General features: G+C 45.3%; 1 protein-coding gene across 1 annotated transcript in view; it reads left to right on the plus strand.

Moving 5' to 3' along the window:
• Window positions 1–19,170, plus strand: part of mfsd2b (MFSD2 lysolipid transporter B, sphingolipid) — a 59,662-nt gene that overhangs the window by 12,846 nt on the left and 27,646 nt on the right. The window contains exons 4-5 of the mRNA XM_008117039.3: window positions 9,001–9,124; window positions 18,930–19,008. Of these exons, the coding sequence (XP_008115246.2) occupies window positions 9,001–9,124; window positions 18,930–19,008 (203 nt within the window). The remainder of the gene's footprint in view (window positions 1–9,000; window positions 9,125–18,929; window positions 19,009–19,170) is intronic.

A 19,170-nucleotide genomic window follows, 5' to 3' on the forward strand; every position in this document is an offset into this window, starting at 1 on the left:
TGCAAAAAAATTGAAAGATCAATACAATATTTAAAATGAAGAACAATTTTAACCAACATAAACTTAGCCAGTATTTCACTGGGAAGTGTAAGCCTGCTTTTGGCTGATAAGAGAGTCAAGCTAATATGGATCCTGCATCCGGCACACGGGCCCTGATCTAGGACCTGATCCTAGCTGAGCATGCTAATCTGGCTTGTATTAAGCTGGGAGTGGATCTACACTGACCAAAAACCCTAGGGCCTTATCTGGCATGCTGAATGCTGTATCTACCCAGGGTTAGAACCCACAGAGGCTCGCCCAGAAGCTGCAGAGGCAGAAGGGAGTCTCTACCAGCCCGCAGCGCCAAACACGATCTGGCAGCAATGGGCAGTCACCCTAACTGTCTCTCTTTGCTCCCCATGTTGCGACAGACTCTGGCCACGACACAGGTCTTACCTCTTGTTGTAGCCTAGCAGCAGTCACAGCAGGCAGGGGCTGAGGGGTTCACTGATGATTTAGAGTCAGATGGGATTGTGAGCTTTCCTGGGATTCATTCTCGTGCAGAGCCAGAAAGTGAAATTGCTTTAGACAGAGAGATAGGCACAGATGGACCTGAGAATGTAATTGCCTCTGAACCTCAAGGCCTTCAAGGCCAGTCAAGAAAGTTGGAATCATCCTCTCCAATAAGGAGTCTGCAAAGACAAATTGATGAGAGATTCTCATGGGAATGCACCTGGTGACATTGACCTAAGCCAAAAGGCTCACCTGCAAGTTCTAGTTGATAGCCACCTTCATAGGTCAACACACCTTTGTGGGAAGCAAAAGTTCCAGGGTAGATGTAATGCTTTCATGTCTATATATTAGGAGCTAATGGGCACTCTGCTCTTCAGTTCAGGCAATGTGGCTTTCAAGTTACAGTCAGGCCTAGGTTCTCCAATTTTTGTCTTGGTTTTGGGATTCAGGTATTCTGGGGAGTTTTCTATGTTCATCTTGTGTTTCCTTGTTCAAGTTTTGTTTACGTTGCTTTTGGATTTTGGGATTATTCTTGTATTGCCTTACTTTTGGATTTACAAGAGGCATTTGATTGCTGACTTTTTGGATTCTATACCTTCTTTCCTTCTCCCTGCTTTTTACTGTATATCTCTTGTGTGTTTTTTTTATAATAAACTGTTTGCCTTTACTCTGGAGTTTTATGTGATGCTCTGGTCATAGGTGGCTTCAGGTCTGGGGTGTGACACCTGTTCTCTACCATTCTATGTGGTGTAAGCTAGAGCAACAGGACACCAAGGGAAAGGGGAGGGAAAGAAATCCCCCCTCCTTTCCCAGTGCTCTCTGTTACCCAAGCTGATGTCATGGCAAACAATGGAGCATAGGTAGATCCCATGTTGGAGGGGAGGGGACTGCCATCTCGTGTCCTCAGGCTTCTCGAGCCTGGGAAACATGGATTGTGGGCAGGGCCGGCCCCACCATAAAGGCCATTGACGCCGCCGCCTCGGGCGCAGGTCCCGGGGGGCGCCGTCAGGCTGGGAGGGAGGCGGGGCACCGCTCTGACGGTGCCCCGCCGCCCGACCAGTGCGCCCTGGCCTTGTGGCTCCCTCTTTCGCCGCCCGGGGAGGGGAGGAGGGATCGCCTCCTCCCCTCCCCGGGCGGCGAAGCCTGCTTCTTTCGCCGCCCGGGGAGGGGAGGAGGCGATCCCCCCTTCCCTCCCCGGGCGGCGAAGCCTGGTTCTTTCGCCGCCCGGGGAGGGGAGGAGGCGATCCCCCCTTCCCTCCCCGGGCGGCGAAGCCTGGTTCTTTCGCCGCCCGGGGAGGGGAGGAGGCGATCCCCCCTTCCCTCCCCGGGCGGCGAAGCCTGGTTCTTTCGCCGCCCGGGGAGGGGAGGAGGCGATCCCCCCTTTCCTCCCCGGGCGGCGAAGCCTGGTTCTTTCGCCGCCCGGGGAGGGGAGGAGGCGATCCCCCCTTCCCTCCCCGGGCGGCGAAGCCTGGTTCTTTCGCCGCCCGGGGAGGGGAGGAGGCGATCCCCCCTTCCCTCCCCGGGCGGCGAAGCCTGGTTCTTTCGCCGCCCGGGGAGGGGAGGAGGCGATCCCCCCTTCCCTCCCCGGGCGGCGAAGCCTGGTTCTTTCGCCGCCCGGGGAGGGGAGGAGGCGATCCCCCCTTCCCTCCCCGGGCGGCGAAGCCTGGTTCTTTCGCCGCCCGGGGAGGGGAGGAGGCGATCCCCCCTTCCCTCCCCGGGCGGCGAAGCCTGGTTCTTTCGCCGCCTGGGGAGGGGAGGAGGCGATCCCTCCTCCCCTCCCCGGGCGGCGAAGCCTCCCTCTTTCCAACCCTGGCCGCGCCTCCCACGCTGCGTGGGAGGCGGGGCCAGGGCGAATAGCATGGGAGGCGGGGCCAACCCTGGCCCCGCCTTCCACCCAGCGTGCCCTGGCCCCGCCTCCCACGCAGCGCGGGAGGCGGGGCCAGGGCACGCTGGTTGGGAGGCGGGGCCAGGGCGCAGGAGGCGGGGCCAGCGGGGGGCGCTTTTCAGCGCCCCCGCTTAATATTTAAATTTATCTCCGACCGGCCCTGATTGTGGGAAAGTGAGTTGCAGCTGATTCCATTTGAGAATCATCCCAACAGTCCCAGTGGACCCTAAGCTGGGGGAAAGCCCAAATTCTTGGACAGCAGGCTGGGGCTTTCCTGCGGTTCTGGGTGAAACAAAGGTGGATTTGTCCTACATTGCTGCGGATCAGCCAAGTGCAGTGTTTGGCTGCTATGGGGTTGATCCTCATCTACTTCAACCTAAATGGTCAGTGTAGATGTGATCTGGATGACTGGATAACCTGGTGCTGGTGTTAATGTCAATGCAGCAGCACGTGAGGCCTGAGGTGGGGGGCTGGGAGGCAGAGTTACAGTGGTCTATAAGGGCTCAATCTCCTTCACTGGATGTATCATCTGAAGGTGGCTGGCTGGTATAGAATAGGGAGCTGAGTTGGTCTTGACAGAATTGCTGGTCCCCTCCCTCCACCTTATGTTTTTAGAACTTGCAATTTACATTTTTAAAAATAAAAATTTGAATTAATTGTGCCTTTTTGTACCATGCCCCCTTGCATCATGTGGGAGAAAGCCAGGATATATATTCATTAATTAATTGATCTGGCACAACAGGTGAATCAGCCTCTAGAATATCTCTTGATAAAAGACTTGGCTGGCTTGACCCTCCAGACATATTTTACTCCAGTGTCCATCACCTTGTCAGCATAAGCAGCAGTTGGTGAGGGATTGTGAGAATAATAGTCTGAAACATCTGGAGAGTCACAGTTGCAGGACTAAATTGCCATAGAAGACATAGACTTCCTCCAGGAAGTTAAGGGTGGAATATATATGGTTCTCCTACATTTACTTCATAACAATATCAGGAGGTAGTTTATTCTGTTGAGTAGTCTCTTTGAGATTAAATAACACTTTTGAAATGGAAAACACTCTCCTTGTCTTGAAAAAAAGTTGAAGTACAATTCTTTTTTGCCCTGTCCCTCTCTGGGACTACATTTTCTACAGATACAGATCTGCACTGGCAAAAGGAAAATGGTTCTGTACGGAATTTCATTTGTCCAGGCTTTGTCATCCTTTGCAAAGAGCAGTGTTAGACTTCCTTTTATCATTGTGGTGCACAAGTCTTATCAGCCCCCTACAGTGTAGACTAATTCTGGTTTGGCTGGTTTTTTTTTCCCTTGTGAAATTGAACCAGTTGCTTGTGGCTGCCTTTTCAAACTTGCTTCTTGAAACAACTTATTACCATCTGGAAGAATTGCAAAGCTTTCCCTTCCTACTGAAACCCAAGAGGGAGGGAAAGCCCTTAAGCAGTTTGCTTTCTGGATCTAACTGGGAGCAAATGGGTTATAAGAAATTACACCTTTTTGTGTCCTCTATCACCCAATCCCATTTTCCACTTAACATTTTAAGCCTTATTCCAAAGAAACTATCGATGGACAAGTGGTGGCAGAGGCAAGGAGCAGAATATAGAATGACAGAGACAAAAGGGACTACTAGGGCCATCTAGTCCAGCCATGCCCGAAAACACAATGAAAGCACTCCTGTGAAAACCAAGATTATGGCAACCAGACTGAATGATAACTGGCAAATAGAAGGAGAAAACGTGGAGGCAGTGACAGACTTTATATTTCTAGACGTGAAGATCACTGCATATGCAGACTGCAGCCAGGAAATCAGAAGACGTTTACTTCTTGGAAGGAGAGCAATGGCCAACCTCGATAAAATACTGAAAAGCGGAGACATCACACTGGCATCGAAGGTCCGCATAGTCAAAACAATGGTATTCCCCATAGTAACCTATGTATGCGAGAGCTGGACCGTAAGGAAGGCTGAGCGAAGGAAGATAGACGCTTTTGAACTGTGGTGTTGCAGGAAAATCTGAGAATAACTTGGACCGCAAGAAGGTCAAACCAGTCCATACTTCAGGAAAGAAAGCCTGCTCACTAGAGAGAAGGATATTAGAGGCAAAGATGAAGTACTTTGGCCACGTTATGAGAAGACAGGAAAATTGGAGAAGATCATGATGGCTTGACCTTGAAGTAGCTGGGAGTGGCGACTGCCAACAGGGAGCTCTGGCGGGGCATGTTGGATCAGACAATAATGTGATTTCAGAATCTGAGATTTGTTTCACCAGCTCCATGGCAAAAACAGATGGTGGCCATGGGCACAGAAGAGAAGGGTGACCTGGGGTCAGGAGCTGATTGGGTCCCTGCTGTAGACCTTATCAATGCTCTTCTCAGCAGATCTGGCCAAATATCTCAGGTCATTTGGTCCATGAGGTCACAGAGACCTGGAAAGCGACAACAAACAACAAAAGTGGGTGCTGCTGTCGATTCCATTTTGCGTACTGCATTGTTACTGTTTGCTTTTTTGTGATTTTATATTCTCTGCAAATGGCATGCAGACTATGAAACTGAAAATTCAATCATGTACTGCAAAATGTGTGGTCTTTTCTGAACTCAGAAATTTAGAATATGTGTATACAATAATGATATTCAACTACACATTATCCTTCCATGTATTAAAGTAATGGGGGAGGGCATTGTGTCAACCAGCCTTACCCCCATTGCATGCTGTGTCTTTGCACCTTTCCATTGAGACACATAGTAGAAATTCTTTGCCAGTCATGCATGGAGACCACATCGGAAAGAGCTGTGCATGCATACTATGCAAGTAGGGCTTCTGATTGGGCCAAATATTCTCCACTTCTGTGGGAGGTTTATGTGTTTACATCAGTAGAATCGTAGAATTGGTAGAAATCCCAAAGGCCATCCAGCCCGGCCCCAACATGCATGGCAAACGGGAACAGTTAGGGTGGACACCCATTGGCACCAAACCATGTTTGGCACTGCAGAGTGGTAGAGACTCCCTTCCACCTCCCTAATTGCTGGGGGAAAACTTAAGGCCCATCCAACATGCCAGTTTGACCTGGTTTTTTTTAATCAGTGTTGATTCACGTCCAGCTTAATACAAGCCAGATCAGCCTTCTCAGCTAGGATCAGGTCCTAGACCACAGCTATTTTTTTCAATAATCTCTGAACCAGTATTATTACTTTGCTTTAGACAAAGTTTTCTTCTGCATTTTCTTCAATAATCTCTGAACCACTGTCTTTTATGTATTTTTTTGCTTTAGACAAAGTTTTATTTCCTCCAGTGCTCTCAACAAGAACACCACAAATCCGACCGGCAATATTTTTCCTTTGGCATCATTTTGCTCTGTCACAGCAGCTATAAATAATTCAATTAAATTTCTGTATTGAGAAAAGCATCCATTAATTACCTCACTTAAAACAGAAGCAGATAAAGATATTTTTTGCTTTCTCTGTGTTGGATTCAAATTTCTTTGCTCTATCATTTCATACAGGAAGACACAATTAAAACATTCCCAAGAGATGGCCATCCAGCTTCTGCTTAATAACTGTGAAAAAGATTTTGCAGGACACTTAATTTTCACAGGTTCATAGTCTGTGTACCTTTTATAGAGAAGTCCAATATAAAATCACAAAAAGTAATAACTCCACTCTCTCAAAGGCAGCATGTTCCACTGTGGAACAGGAAGATTTTCCCAACATTTACATGGAATCTTTTTCCTGTAATTTGAATCCACTCCTCTTTATCCTAGTCTTTAGAGCTGCAGAAAATAAGATTGAGTCATCCTCACTGTAACATCCTTTCAAAACATGGCTATCATGTCCCCTCTCAGCCTTCTTTACTCCAAGCTCAACCTACCCATCTCCCTTTGGGCTCTCAATCTTTGATCATTTTGATCACCCTTCTCTAGACACCTTCCAGCTTGTCAAACCCTTCTTGAATTGTGGTGCCCAGAACTGGAAGTGGTGAGAGCTGATCAAAGCAGAATAGTAACCATGGAAAGATCTTCCTTGGGCTTTCCAAACTTGTGGAAAAGAGCAGCAGTGGGCAGAGGTTGACCTGTATGGGCCTGTGATACATATGAACCTTTGCAAGTTTTTTCAAGAGCTCAGGGCGGAGCTCCCGGTGGCGCAATGCATTAAACCATTGTGCCGGCAGGACTGCTGACCTGAAGTTTGCCAGTTTGAATCCAACCCAGGTAGAATGCAGATGAGCTCCCTCTGTCAGCTCTAGCTCTATGTGGGGACATGAGAGAAGCCTCCCACAAGGATGGTAAAATATCAAATATCCGGGCTTCCCCTGGGCAACATCCTTTTAGACTGCCAGTTCTCTCACACCAGAAGTGACTTGCAGTTTCTCAAGTTGCTCCTGGCACAAAAAAAGAGCTCAGGTCATTGAACTTATCATGTTAGTGGTTCTGTTTCAGCAGGATTTTGCCAATAGCCATTGTCACTGAATGGGCTGTGTGATCTGAAATGAGACCTGTCATTCTGCACATAACATGCATATCAGTCTCATCCGCGGTGAAGACCAACTGATACATCAATTCTCAAAAAACTGAATCCTCCTAAGGAAGATCATACCACAATTTCAGAGTCAAAACTATAATGTTATTTCCTTATAATGTACATAAAACCACATTTGATCTAACTGCTGTCATTCACTACTCTGAAATTTCTCTGATCATAGTTGTTTTCCCCTCCTGTCCATTTTCGGGTTGCTCTTTCATCATTCCTATGCTCCCTTTTAATCTCCACTCCCTGATTGTTTGTTTGTTTAGCATATTGTGACAGTAAATGTTGAGGAACAAGATCATGGCCTTGCAGTCCTTCATATCCAGCTTTTCTGTTGTTTTTCATTCCCTAGAGGGGGTTGGAAGAGTTATTGCACCAAATTAATGTTCTTTTGTATACAATCCTCTCCCAGCACTCTTCAATCCGCTACTGCAAATAATCAGCTGACAAACACACTACATGAATGTCTGTGGGTGAAAAAATACTGTGCAAATAAAGCTATTCTGATGGGATTGATCTGCATTGTCTGTCCATTGAGAGGTTTTTTTCCCCTTCAAAATAGCATCCATGGTCATCTAATTACATTGTGCAGCGGCTGCTTTACAAGAACACGGGAGAATTCTGCCATAGCTAGAGGTCATGCTCTGGGGAATGAATTGCATCTGCTCATCATTCACAAATAACAAACAAACCAAAGCTAGAACACACTCGATTCTCTCTCCTGGCTTTACATCAGCTTGACTGCCATGCAGTTTATCAGCCCCGAGTGTCATTATAAGGTTTGTTTAGAATTGTGTTTACTCACTGAAGAGCTGCTCTACATTTCCTTGGAGTCTTTGCCTTCCAAATTAGTGGAAGCATCCAGGAGTCATAAAACACAAGGCTGGCTAAAGAGCACTCGGCTTCATAGTAACAGAGGTGCCCAAGGCAATTCTTGCACATGCCTGAAAATATAGCAGTCGTGAGCCTTTACAGTGCCTTTGACCAGGTGAAGCTGTAAAATTTCCTATTATATGAAGCACCTCTTCTTTTTATAAAATGTAGAAGGTAAATTAAATGACAACATTTGCTGATAGGCTTTCAATATAAAAACCATGGAAAGTTTGAGGGCATGAAATCGATAAGCTGCTGTCTTGAAACGAAGAGATCTGAGTTCAGATTTCTACTTAAGCATTAAGTTTCATCGGTCAGTATATGATTTTTCAGACCTACTTCACAAGGTTGTTGTGAAAATAAAGATTGAGAAACTTCCAAAAGAGTTTAGATTCATACCCCTTTTCCGTAATAGTACCAAGCTTCTCAAACTTGACATAACTTGGATCCTCAGCTTGCCTGTATCTGTTCCTGACTGCGGGGCTTCTCAAATAGCTTAGCTGCCCTTTCCTCCAGCTGTTATCTCTGATCTTTGGAAAGGTTTATGGCTTAACATGGGCAGATTGGAAGAGAATCTCTTCAAATATTGAGACTTGCCCTTAATAGTTGTGTCTGTTTCGCAGCCCTTTGCCTTTTCTTCCCTTGTAGAAGAAGACTCCATGGTCTAGAAGAACTCTAGACTGAAGACTGGATAATCTTGAATTTATTTTAGTTTCTTTGCAATCTAAAATTTTTATATAGATAATAGCTAGCCGTTCACTTCAGTAGATGGAGCCTCCAGTGGTGCAGTGGGTTAAACCTTTGTGCCGGCAGGATTGCTGACTAAAAGGTCAACTTTTCGAATCCGTGGAACGGGGTGAGCTCCCATCTGTCAGCTCCAGCTTCCCTTGCAGGGACATGAGAGAAGCCTCCCACAGGATGGTAAATCATCCGGGTGTCCCTTGGGCAACGTCCTCTCTCACACCAGAAGTGACTTACAGTTTCTCAAGTCGCTCCTGACACACACACACACATACACACACACACAAACTTCAGTAGATAGCGAGAATGTGTCTGAAAGCAAAAACTCTTTTGTTATGAGTGTTTGCTATACTCCCACAGTTTAAATACTATATTCAGAATAGATGATATTATTAGTACTAAGTAACTTTGTTTATGCCCTAATTTCTTTTCCACTTTTTAGTTATCAAAATGTTGGATATGTATATTTGAAATGCACTGCATTTTCTTTTTTCCAGGTTACTGGGCTGTACGCCTTTCCTCATTGTGTCCTATTTCTTGCTGTGGTACTTACCTCCCTTCATATCTGCAAGAGTTGTATGGTATCTGGTTTTCTATTGCCTTTATCAAGCACTGTCTACAGTAAGTTTATCAATACTGGAATCCTTTTTCTGTGCTGTTGTGAATGCTGTATCTTTCTAAACAGAACTTGGGAGAGTGAGTTTGCTCAGCAGTATTTCTCACAGGCCCCTATCTAAGATGGCCAGCATCCATATGGGCTGGAAGATATGGGGAGCTATACTCAAGAGAATTACATCAGTGAATCAGAATTACTTCAAAAGTAAAATGAGACACCTCTTTAACAACATACGAATGAAAGGGAAGGACTTCTCCCCTACTGCAATGTGATTAATTTAGCAAATTTTACATATTTTAAATGAGATTTTAAGGACTTAATATGTTAGTAACTAAGTGGATTGTGTTATGTTTTATTTATTTAAGTTGTTTCTATCATTTTACTGAGTTGTTTATGATTTGTTTATATATTACTGTCGGCATTGAATGTTTGCCATTGTGTATATGTTGTTGTAAGCTGCCCTGAGTCCCCTTGGGGAGATAGGGCAGGCTATAAATAAAGTTTCATTTCATTTCATTTCATTTCATTTCATTTCAGGCAATGGTCCTCAGCCTGTGGGTCCCCAGATGTTTTGGCCTTCAACTCCCAGAAATCCTAACACCTGGTAAACTGGCTGGGATTTCTGGGAGTTGTAGGCCAAAACACCTGGGGACCCACAGATTGAGAATCACTAATTTAAGGTGTGACCGTGATCTTTATCACATGAAGCAGGCAAACCAGCATTGTAGCTGGAGCATCATATTTGATGATAATTCTTATCATGTAATGCAATGTTCATCCCACTGCCAATTTGCCTTTCCTGTCCTGCAATTCTCCCATCCCTAGTCGCTAACAGATAAAACCAATTAATAGCTCCCAATTCCACACTTTCTTTGATGCAATAAGTCCCTTCCACTTCTTTTTTAATTTTTTAATTATTTTTTGTTCATTAAATTGGATAGTTCCAAATTTTAGACTGTGATTGATACTGTACTGTGATGGTGAGTGTGTATATAGGTCTGTGCCACTTATTTATCAACATGCTGACAGTACAGTAACATCAGGGGCCCAGATTCATCTCCTTCCAACGATGCTTATTTTCCTTTTATTTTATGATTTATATTTATATTTACTTTTTTGATGTTGTTTTTAAATGCTGGAATAGAAAAAGTGTGCTAAAATAAAAATTAAGGAACAGTTGTAGTGTGGGAATGGGGTTTGAAGGGTGTGCAAAAGTATGATCGCAGGATCACAGATTGGCAAATCTACGCAATTGCCCTAATATAAGGAGGTGAGATATTTGTGCTGTTCAATGTACATATCTACAGTTAGTGCGACTGTAGTAGAATAGTGGGTTTGTGCAATAAAATCCTGTTAGAAGAGTGGAAACGAAGTACAATATTTTTCTTTTCAGCACTGAGCCCCTTAACCTGTGGGAGGTATTGAGCAATTGCTCCAATTGAACTAAAGATCATCTAGCCCTACATGTTATGTACAATGATTTTGGTGTAGTTTTGGAAGCTACAGTGTGTTATCCACTGTTTTCAGATTCCACTGGGTCAGTGAAGCAGTGTACATGTTCACTGAATCATTTGTCACAATGATGAAAAACAGAGTAGCTAGGAGTTTCTTTCTTCACTGAAATCTTTTGAAGCGATGTGTCAGGAGCAGGTGCAGCTATGAAATATTCTCTAAAAGTTCTCTCTTTAATCGGTAAAGAAAGAATGGCTTTTAGAAGTCAGAGATTAATTCTCCTTTCTTTGTTCATCTGAGATCTTTACTCAGTTGCCTTGCTAGAGTCTGTATGGAAACACGTCATGATACAACAATGCCTTCCATTTAGAATGAGTTTTCTCTTATTCTTTGAAGGCAAAGGTGCACCCCACCCATGCAAAATGCTTTTCATTACTCGACATAAATGTGGCTCAAGGTCAATCATACACCTTCTATCCATATTTGTTCCCACCCCAAGTTTGTTCTGAATATCTCCCATGTTCCTATTCAAGCTTTAGGGGGTTCGTGCCTTCCATGTGAGGCCTCCTGCCAGAATATTTGCTGTGTCAAGGCAGCAACTAGGATTTTTCTGTGAGCCTTTTAACCTGCGCAGGAATGTCCTTCAGTTCATATAGGATCCAGTGCATACAGCCATTGGGCTATCATACTTTGGCTAACAAAGTCATTCTAAATGGAAGGCATTGTTGTATCTTTATTTTAATGTTGGGTTCAGTTTGTATTTCAATCTATACTATAATTTGATCTTTAGCTTAGTCTTAATACATGACTTTATAATGTGAGTGGAAGTTTAACATGATACGATGTTCCCTCCCATGGGGAAATATTCCTACTTACAGGAAGAAGAGGTCAATTCTTTTTCATAGGAAACCGTTAGGGAGAAGAACGAGACTAAAGCTCCTCATTGAGACATGAAGGTGTAGAGGTCAGGGATCTAAGCAACCCTGTGAGATAGGACAAGACTACAACACTTTGCTCCAACAAGCTAAAACATTTGCTGCTAACACTCTTTCTAGCATATTTGAGGACTTAATTACTAGTTATTGTTTACATTCTGCAAAAGCTTTCTTTGAAAATAGGGAATGGACAATAACTGAGATCCTTGCAACTTATATCATGCTTTCTTAAGAAGGTTTGTAAGGGGTGATTTGGGCGTCCCCCAGACATTTATACATTACCCGAGTTCGCCAAGCCGCTATGAGACCATTCAAGAGCCCAAAATAGTTGAGGACAAAACACCTTTATTAGGTAGCTACCGACAGACAGGGCAACATGGGCTGTTGCTGATCCAAACTGTCTGTCCAGAGCTAATCAGCCCCGGACAATATATACCCTACTTGTTTACTACATTTCTAGTTCCCCTTTCTGGACTAGATTTACTGGAAATCCCCCAGTTCAGTTTGTGGTTAGCTAGCTACATCCTGCCTTGTCAACAACTCCAGGATGTGCTAACCACAAGCTTTATCGAAACTGATTCCTGCTAAACTTAGAACACACGCTGCAAAACAGCAAGTTTTATCTTTAATTCAGAGGGGAGACTGATCTAGTTTCCAAGCAGACAAGCATTCTAAATTGGAGTCACTTTGGTGTCTCAGTGACCCCTTCATTCCCCCGTTTTTTCATGTAACCAAGAAAGACAATTTCTTGGTTGCACAGGTGTCCAATTACAGTGGGGTATTCCAAGGTATTCAGCTGTATGTAACATGTTGAACTTCTCTTCAAGCACGACCTGATACATGGCAAAAGAGACAAGGCAAAAATCATGATTAGCAACATGACAAATAATATTTTGATGAGGTCTCTCAGCCACCCAATCCACAAGGTAATCAGCGAACCTGTTCTAAATCCTTCTCCCTCAGTTAGATATCAGGATCATAGCCACGTTTTCATCATAAGCTCTTTTAGGCCTGTTTCACCGGTCTGTTGCCCAATGCCTGCAGGGGCTACTCTCGCGGGTGTATCTCAATATTGGTGGGGACTAGGGTACCAATGGTGCAAGTACCAACCCAAAGTGGAGGCAAGACTTTACCTCCCCACTTCCCACATATCCAGAAATACCCCGGAGGCAATCCTCCCATGGCATGGTTATCAAGCAAAATACCGGGCCTTGGCCTTTCAGGAATTTGGTATTCCATTGGGAAGCTTCCTTGTGTCCGGACCAGATCTTGTCGTGGTGGAGGCTTGCCTCCCGCCGCAGGTGGCTGAGTTGCTGCACGAGGCAGCTCCGACCCGGGCGTAACCACATACATCTTAGGGGGCGTATTTGCTTTCCCATTACGTGCCGGACGAGAGGGTGGTTTCTTACCATTACCCTCTGGCAAGGAAACTTGCCTTCTTGATTTTTCCAGGTGATCATCTCTCTGTGGCTAGTCAACTCTCATGAATATGTTGTCATAATATACAGGGAGAGTGAGATTACAATGAGGGTAATCTCCTACTTCTATGAGATTGGCTTGGGGGAAGTTTTTATGATCAATTTCTGAGATCCCATCTGTGAATCTTGCCAAACAAGCTGATGCAGTTGGTGCAGAATCATCATGGGCCAACATAAATTGAGCCGAATCAGTCAACCCCTCTTGGTCAGCATATGTCCAAGGGGTGAACAATTTCCATCCAGATACATCCAGCAGTGGCCCTGCTTTCATGACCCAACCCTCATATTGAGAGTGAGGGCTATGGGCACAAATCCAGCAGTCTTTAACCTCTGCTTCTTTACTATATCTTTAATTAGTTGGTGAAATGTGTTTCTGTCCCAACCCATCTGGGCCTGCACCAACGGCATCATGATCAATATTAAAAAGCATAATTGTGTCCTCATTTTCACACTTGTGTTTGTCCTCAATATTACAGCACAGAGCACAAAAACAAAATACAATACAACCCACAAATCCCCACACCCAAAACCCAGTGTCCATTCGGTCTTTTGGGACACTCTCGGAAGTGTACCCTCCTTCCTTCTTCAAGGCGGTTCTAGGTAACCTGACCTCTGGGGCTAGCTCTAGGTAGCTTCGGGCCCCTCCTCTTCAGGGCAGCTCTTGGTAGCTTGACCCTTAGGGTGTGTGAATTTGAGTGGATTGTCCTTACGCAGGTTTACCTTCCAGATGTCAGGGTCTTTGGTGGTGTAGTCCTTTTTTGGTACCCCCGGCTTCACATCTCTTAACTTCACAGTAGTAAGAGCTATTTGGACCACCTCCAGTGGTCGAACACCTCTGGTGGTCCCTTCCACCTTGGGCCGAGGGTATCACACTTCCAATCTTTCAGCCAACCCTGGTCTCCTGGTAAGAAAAACATGTAGCGCAGTAACCGGGAAAGGGATAACGCAGCATTCAGTACATTTATACAGTTTGTTTAACACCATATCCAAAATTTGGACTTCTTTTATCAATCCTTGTTTTCTCAATTCATGTATGTCTCCTTGCAGAGATCTAATTTTTCAGAGGGGGTCTTCCATACAACAACTCATAAGATGACAAACCCCCACTTTCATACATGTTGGTTAACAACCTGTCCAAAGATTGGACTTTTTTCCAGAGCCCTGTTCATTCTTTTACCCGAAGATTAGGGTCAATTACAATGCAATTTCCAAGCGGTGCCTCCCACCTGGGCTAGGCACCCAAGGACCTGGTGAACAAAGGCCGCGGGCCTCTGCCACCTGGTGACCAAATGACTGAGCCATTGTCACCCCAATGTGTAGAGCATCCCGTGCCCAGGGATTGCATCCCTTGACAAGGCACGCCTGACCTCTACAACTCTTTCAGCGGTGGTTGGAATCCACCCTGAATACTCCAGACCCTTGGCATCTTCGGCGAAATCAACTACCAAGGACTCAAAAGATTTAAAGGGTGTTGTTTACAAATTTCACATCCTGGGGCAGCAGCTCCGGCCAAGGCCTGCAAGCCATCCACCCAGAGCTGCCCCTCCAAGAGTGAAGCTATTCCAATTGCACCTAAATGGGTTTGTCTACTAATTTCTTTAATAATTTCCATCCCAAAGCTTTTGGGACATAAATTTTCTCATTGGGTAAGATAAAAACCTTACCCTTCCATTTTTCCCCTTCTGCTAGGGCCCACTCCTTCTCTTGTGCGGAGTAAGTCATGGACTCTACTACGGGCGTAACATCCAATTGTAAAATTGCTTCTTCTGATGTGCTTTCATCTGCTGCTTTCCTAGCTTGTTGGTCTGCCAGGCGATTTCCCTGTGTTACCTGATCCTCACCATACTGATGTCCTTTGCAATGCATGACTGCTATCTCTTTTGGTTCCCATACTGCATTTAAAAGTTGCAAAATTTCTGTTGCATTTTTGATCTGCTGTCCTGCAGAGGTCAGCAGTCCCCTTTCCTTATGAATGGCTCCGTGGGCATGCAAAGTGGTGAAGGCATATTTTGAGTCAGTATAAATGTTGACTCTTTTTCCTTTAGTCAATTGGGGGGGCTCTTATCAGAGCAATCTACTCGACCCGCTGTGCGGAAGTCCCCGGAGGCAACCCCTTTGCCTCTAGGGTCTCCCCATTGCTATTCACCACTGCATACCCCGCTCTCCTTTCGGAACCAACCACACGACTTGACCCATCTGTGAAAAGCACCCATTCCGGAGCCTAAAGTGGCAGATCTTTGAGATCTGGCCTACTTGAATATACTTTGTCCACTATTTCTAAACAATCATGCTGCATCAATTCTCCTTCCACAGGTAACAAGGTAGCTGGGTTCAAAGTGGCACACACTGACAATTTAACCTGTGGACTGTCTACCAACATGCTCTCATACTTAAGCATTCGGCTATTGGTGAGCCAATGGTGTCCCCTTTGTTCCATTAAAGTCACTACCGCATGGGGACATTTTAAAATCACAGGCTGCCCTAAGGTCAGCTTGTTTACTTCTTCCACAAGAACCGCAGCAGCCGCTACAGCTCTCAAGCATGAAGGCCATCCACAGGCCACATTGTCTAATTGCTTAAACAAATAAGCCACCGGCTGAGTCAACACTCCTACAGCCACTCCTTTGCGTTCTCCTACATACATACATACATACATACAATGCTGGGGCAAACATCAAAGCTTTCTTCAATTGCTCAAACGCATCTTGCTGTTCAGTTCCCCACGCCAAGGGGTCTCCTGACTTCCCTTTGGTAGCCTCGTGGAGGGGTTTGGCATATAGTCCGAAGTTCGGAATCCATATACGACAAAACCCTGCCTCTCCCAGGAATTCTCTAACCTGTTTCCTAGTCCGGGGGTAGGGATGGAGCAAATGGCTTCTTTGCATTCCACCTCTAACCTCCGGAGACCTTTTTTTTCCAAACGAAATCCCATGCACTTAACACTGGCTGAGCCTTTTTCCCAAAACCTTGTAACCTTTATCACAAAACAAAACTATAACAAAGCCTTAGTTCCTCTCAAACATTCTTCTCTACTATCTGTTCTAAGAACACGCAACAAACAAAGCATCTTAGGTTATAATGACACAAAACCACACTGGTCCCACAAAACTCACAAAACACACCTTGAGTCTGGATAGGGGAGGTCTTGCCTTCCCCTTTTCCTTTCTATTATCCGCCTGCAAAGCTTCCAATAAGCTATAGTGTCATGCACTTTATGTTCTTCTCATACACACACAAATAACAGCCATATACATTTTCATACAATCATGCATTTTCACTCTTGTAGGGCACAATGCCTCAGCTCCCATTTCTGTTCATTTTATATAGATATTCCTGGAAACTCAAATTCATCATCTTCTCTCAGAAAAACCAGCCCATGCTTCATCCAATGCAGGATCAACCAATCCAATTGCAACCGGACCCCTACTGGGCTGGTTAACAGCTCCACGGTTCTGTCTCCTTCCTTTCCAACTTCCACTCCCATTTTGCACTTTCCTATTCTGTCCTCCTCCAAGATCCACCTTACAATCCGCCGCCCAGTGCCTTTGCTTGTGGCACCGTGCGCATTTATTCTTTCCAAGCTCATGCCCTAACACAGCGGCTATAACCTTGGCCCTACGAGACACCGCTGCCTCTTCCCGTTTGGCTTGCACCACCTCCCGGGACAAATAAACCTGGTTTGCAATCTCCAAAATCCTTTCCAAAGTCAAGTGAGCCAAACCAGCATCTTTCTGTAACTTTCTCCGTATGTCTGGGCTGCACTGGCTAGAGAAAACACTCTTCAACACTATCTTTCCTGCCGCCTGATCCCTCTGATCATCCATGTCATATGGAGAAAACTTTTCGAATGCTTCCCTGAGCCTTTCTAGAAATGCTACTGGACTTTCATTCTGCTCCTGCTCCATCTGGTAGATCTTTCTCAAATTTGGAACTCTTGGAGTCCCTTTTTCCAGGGCACAAACATTCAGGTTCTGATACAGCCTCAATGAGTTTCTACCATTTGCTGTACTCAGATCCCCTTGAGGGTCTACTCTCACTGGGAACACTTTCTCTTGGTATACATCCACAACATCCAAACTTCCAAACAGTGCACCGAGCACAAACACAAACCAAATACAGCATCCAAACCTCCAAACACAAACCCAAACCAAACACAGCATCCAAACCTCCAAACAAGGCACCATTCCTGCCTCGGCTGTGTACTCCTTCAATTGCTCAAAGTTATTCAACATACATCGGAGGGGGGTCATTGGCCCTCCTGTCCCTTTCGATTCTTTCCCACCCATTGGGGTACGCGGATTTGACCCTGGCCCGCACAGCCGGAAGATCAACGGTCTTCCTCCGCTTTCCCACTGGACGTGAAAGATTATTTTCCTAGTGGAGTATGTCCCCAGACCGTGGTCGGACCATCCTTGCACGTCTTGCTACTAGGGCCTGCCTCCGGACCTGGTCGGATTCCCCTTGCAGGTCTTTCCCAGAGCTCTCTTCCCTTTGGGGTTCTCTTGGTTCCCAAGGGATTCCTACGGGACCCAGAACTGCTTCTACAATTTAAAACTCTCCCTCCCCGCAATGCTAAACAACAAGCGGTTTTAAGAGGTATACTTGCCTAATTCTCGTTCCGTCCCGCGGCGGCCGGCCGACTTTCCCAACGGTGGTTGTCTCACAACTTCTGTTTTGGAGGAGAGCACGCCTTTCCTTCGCTCGGGTGCCGCGAAGGGAACCACCGGTCTTTACCTCTATTTAGAGGCCGTGCGCACGTCTCGGCGCGGACCGTACGCAGCACCCCGGAAGGGGAAGTGGACACGCCTTGCTCCCAAGAGCAGCTCTTGAGTGGGCTACAACGGAACCTTGGCAAAACACTAGAAATCCCAAAATTCCGAAATCCCGGACGAGCCCCCAGAAATGTAAGGGGTGATTTGGGCGTCCCCCAGACATTTATACATTACCCGAGTTCGCCAAGCCGCTATGAGACCATTCAAGAGCCCAAAATAGTTGAGGACAAAACACCTTTATTAGGTAGCTACCGACAGACAGGGCAACATGGGCTGTTGCTGATCCAAACTGTCTGTCCAGAGCTAATCAGCCCCGGACAATATATACCCTACTTGTTTACTACATTTCTAGTTCCCCTTTCTGGACTAGATTTACTGGAAATCCCCCAGTTCAGTTTGTGGTTAGCTAGCTACATCCTGCCTTGTCAACAACTCCAGGATGTGCTAACCACAAGCTTTATCGAAACTGATTCCTGCTAAACTTAGAACACACGCTGCAAAACAGCAAGTTTTATCTTTAATTCAGAGGGGAGACTGATCTAGTTTCCAAGCAGACAAGCATTCTAAATTGGAGTCACTTTGGTGTCTCAGTGACCCCTTCAGGTTGACATGTCTACTTGGAAAACTCACAGATGGAGATCTCCTAATGTCATAGTGGTGAAGTATTCCATCCTTCTGTCTGTGATGGATACTTTGGAATTAAGGCAGTGGTTCCCAACCTGTAGGTCCTCAGATGTTTTGGCCTTCAACACCCAGAAATCCTAACAACTGGTAAATTGGTTGGGATTTCTGGGTGTTGTAGGCCAAAACACCTAGGGACTCATAGGCTGAGAACCACTGAGTTAAGGGAAGAAAGGTGAAAGAAATGTATTGAGCCATGGCTCTCCAAGTGGTGTCAAACTGCATTAGTCCTACATAGTAAATACACCCTAAGGCTGGATCAACACTGATCTATAATCCAAAGCCAATCCAGTGTGTCCAGCTTTGGATCGGCTCTGGGTTTGGTCTACACAGGGACTCCACCAACTGCTACAGGGTGAATCTGCTTGTATACCAGCCAAGGTGATCAGTGTAGATGTGGCCTAAGATCTCAAGAATATCACTTTAAAAACTCATACACCCTTTTAGGCTGATAGTGATGGAACTATATGCTTATATTAATTTATTTTACAGTTGTTCCAGGTATCATATTCCTCTCTCACAATGTTCCTCACCACGGAGCAGAAGGACAGAGACTCTGCAACAGCTTATAGTGAGTGTGAGAGTGTGAAGTTTTTTTCCCTCTGTAAATGTAACTGTATTTTCATTGGGATTTGTAAGCTAGGCCAGCCAAACAGTCAATGGTAACTATAAAAGTACATTTTAAGGAAAAAAATAATACCGTAATATTGAACAAACAAAATTATATATTTTA

The sequence above is a fragment of the Anolis carolinensis genome, chromosome 1, assembly GCF_035594765.1.
Source record: "Anolis carolinensis isolate JA03-04 chromosome 1, rAnoCar3.1.pri, whole genome shotgun sequence".
NCBI classification, from domain to species: domain Eukaryota; kingdom Metazoa; phylum Chordata; class Lepidosauria; order Squamata; family Dactyloidae; genus Anolis; species Anolis carolinensis.